The following is a 2,787-nucleotide window of genomic DNA, read 5'->3' as shown; positions in this document are numbered from 1 at the left end:
GTTTATCTAACTTATTTGTTGTATGAAAAACGTTTTATCATAGATGCACATGTGGGGACACGGCTCACAGTACAGAAAGGGACCAGAATCCTTAAGAGGAACCCAGCCAACTGGAATGCTAAGACTACCATGTTTCTGCTGTGCACCAGGCTGCAAGAACAACATTGACCACCCGCGGGCCAAGCCTCTCAAGGACTTTCGAACCCTCCAAACACATTACAAACGCAAACATGGGTCTAGACCATTTGCTTGTCGTAGGTGTGGCAAGGCCTTCGCAGTGAAAGGAGATTGGAGAACGCATGAGAAGAACTGTGGAAAGCTTTGGTATTGCTCTTGTGGCTCGGATTTTAAGCACAAGAGGTCGCTTAAGGACCATGTCAAGGCCTTTGGAAATGGCCATGTTCCGATGGGGATTGATAGTTTTGGAGGAGATCTTGAGGACTACTATGAGGCTGCTTCTGACATCGAGCAACAAGATGATAGCAACAACAATGAGTGTTAATTAGGGGTTTTGTTTCTTTGTTCTCTCATGCATCAGTTGATTTGCATGCTTGTGTTCTTTAGTTTTGTTCTTCGGATCTTGGCTTTTTTTTCTGTGCTGGTTTTTTATTTTACTTTTTTAATTACTAAGAAGTTAACTAACGAGTTTTCTCCGTTAGCTTGAGAAACTTTTATTAATTAATAGAGCAAATTACAGAATTTGGGGGTGCAAAGTTGCAAACTTAATCAAAAAGACAAAGAAAGCCTAATTATCGAATTTAAATGTCATGTTCTACACATTCAATACATTTTGACAATGAATTGTTGATACTTAGGTTGTGAAAAAGTACACATAGCTGTTTTTACCTATTTCGATCCACTCTTTTTGTTGTCGTAAATATGTATGTGTGCATGTTCAAAACCTTATACAATATGTCAATATACTTGAGCGTTTGTAAACCAGTGTTATTTGATCCTCTAAGTACATGAAACTAATGATGACATGTGTGAATTTTCTCTTCTTATAGATGTGGTTGTTCTTTTTAAAAAAAATTGCAATAGTCTTTATGTCATCCTGTTTTTATGTTGGAGTGATTTTTGTTTTTTTTCTGGTAAAATGTCAAAAAATGATTTATGAATTTGGTATCTGAAACCCAATTTTTTGCTTTGTCTCTGCTTCTTTCAATAATAACATGAGGGTTTCAAAATTTGACAATTCATCTTCAATTTTTGTAGGTTCAAATTACTTTTGTCTTTGTGAGTCTCTAGCTAAGTAGACGCATGATATTTCTTCAATTTTCAGGTTGTGTTTTAACAACAATGAGACCACATTTTTTAAAGGCTTGAGGGCAACTCCAAAGCTGAACAAAGTTTCTAATAAATAAAAAAAGCAATGTATTGATAAAAAAAAAAAAAATTATTAGTGGCCTTTTATTAGTGGTTTAACCTTTAAAAAACTGAATTACTGTTGTATAATTAAAATATTATTATTTTATTTTTTAGAAACCTTCACCATTTGTACCGTTGAGGTCATTGAGAATCATGTCTTCAAAGAGAACTCAATTCTTTGACAAGCCTTTCTAAATCTTCAGTAGAGCTTCCTCCTGCTGCAGTTGCAGCTTGTGCCTTCTGTCCCATATCCTTAGCCCGAGCACGCATCTCGTGTCCGCCCTCACCCATTGTTTCACCTATGACCCGACTCAACTCATGCGGGTCAGGCACAGTCTTGCCCCCTTCACATACACTAACCGCCACACCCATATGCTCCACTAGCAACCTCGCATCTACAAACTGGTCAGCTTCCATTGGCCAAGCCAAGACCATTGTTCCGCTAGCCATTGCTTCCAACACCGAGTTCCATCCACAATGGCTTAAGAACCCACCAACCGCTACGTGACTCAACATAACCACTTGAGGAGCCCATCCTCTAACAATCTTTCCTCGACCTGCGACCCGATCCTCGAACCCATCGGGTATAGGATCTTTCTTAACCACCCAAACGAACCGGGTCATACTCTTTTCAAGACCAAGAGCCAGAGCATCACACTGATCTTTACTCAAAGCTTTTTGACTTCCGAAGCAGATGTAGAGCACAGATCCGTCTGGACATCCATCGAGCCAACTCAACAACGCCTTTGCGTCTACATCGGAATCAGAATCTCCCTTACGTAACCCAGTTGAAGAAAGCGGACCAACACCGAAAACACGGTTCTGACTCACGTTCTGCTTCACAAACTCCATGTACTCCTCTTCAAGACACTCACAAGAATTGAATATACAACCATAGCTTGAAAAATTGATGGCGCAGTCACTTTCATCTTGCGATGATGGAAACTGAGGGAACAACGCAGGGAGATGTTCTGTTCTGAAAACAGGGGAACCAGGAAGATCCGACAAACAGACAGGCTCAGTTGATTCAAAGACATGAAGATTGTCAGAGACAAAATGGAGAATCGAAGCTAAGAATGCTCCAGAGCTGAAGAAGGCAAAGCGAGGAACACCGAGGTCTTTAGTCCATGCAAGGAAGAAATCAGAGATGAGAGCGACGGGAGGATTAGGATGAGAACTTAACCAGTTGAGGATAGGCTCTCGAAGCTGACAAAGAGAAGCCATAATCAGAGGGTTTCCAGAACAACCGAGGTCTTTAACGTTTTCAACTCCGGAAGGGATCAAAGGATGGTGAGGGAAAGGTAAAGTTACGGCGGAAACGGAGGATGGGTGAGCGGAGAGAAGAGAAGAGAGGTAAGGAAGGTTTTTAGGAGTGACGATGACGGAGACTGTGAGGGCACGAAGACAGAGTTGATGGGT

At 40.9% G+C, this 2,787-nt stretch overlaps 2 protein-coding genes across 2 annotated transcripts in view; one reads left to right on the top strand and one right to left on the bottom strand.

Moving 5' to 3' along the window:
• Positions 1-502, top strand: part of LOC104742638 (zinc finger protein WIP5-like) — a 2,603-nt gene extending 2,101 nt beyond the window's left edge. Inside the window, exon 2 of the mRNA XM_010463653.1 lies at positions 44-502. Coding sequence (XP_010461955.1) covers positions 44-502 — 459 coding nt within the window. The remainder of the gene's footprint in view (positions 1-43) is intronic.
• LOC104742637 (UDP-glycosyltransferase 89A2-like) overlaps positions 1,411-2,787 on the bottom strand; it is a 2,802-nt gene continuing 1,425 nt past the window's right edge. The window contains exon 2 of the mRNA XM_010463652.2: positions 1,411-1,925. Coding sequence (XP_010461954.1) covers positions 1,528-1,925 — 398 coding nt within the window. The 3' untranslated portion in view covers positions 1,411-1,527. The remainder of the gene's footprint in view (positions 1,926-2,787) is intronic.

Source organism: Camelina sativa, chromosome 14, assembly GCF_000633955.1.
Source record: "Camelina sativa cultivar DH55 chromosome 14, Cs, whole genome shotgun sequence".
In the NCBI taxonomy this organism is placed as follows: Eukaryota; Viridiplantae; Streptophyta; class Magnoliopsida; order Brassicales; family Brassicaceae; genus Camelina; species Camelina sativa.
This window is presented reverse-complemented; position numbering and strand designations above follow the sequence as displayed.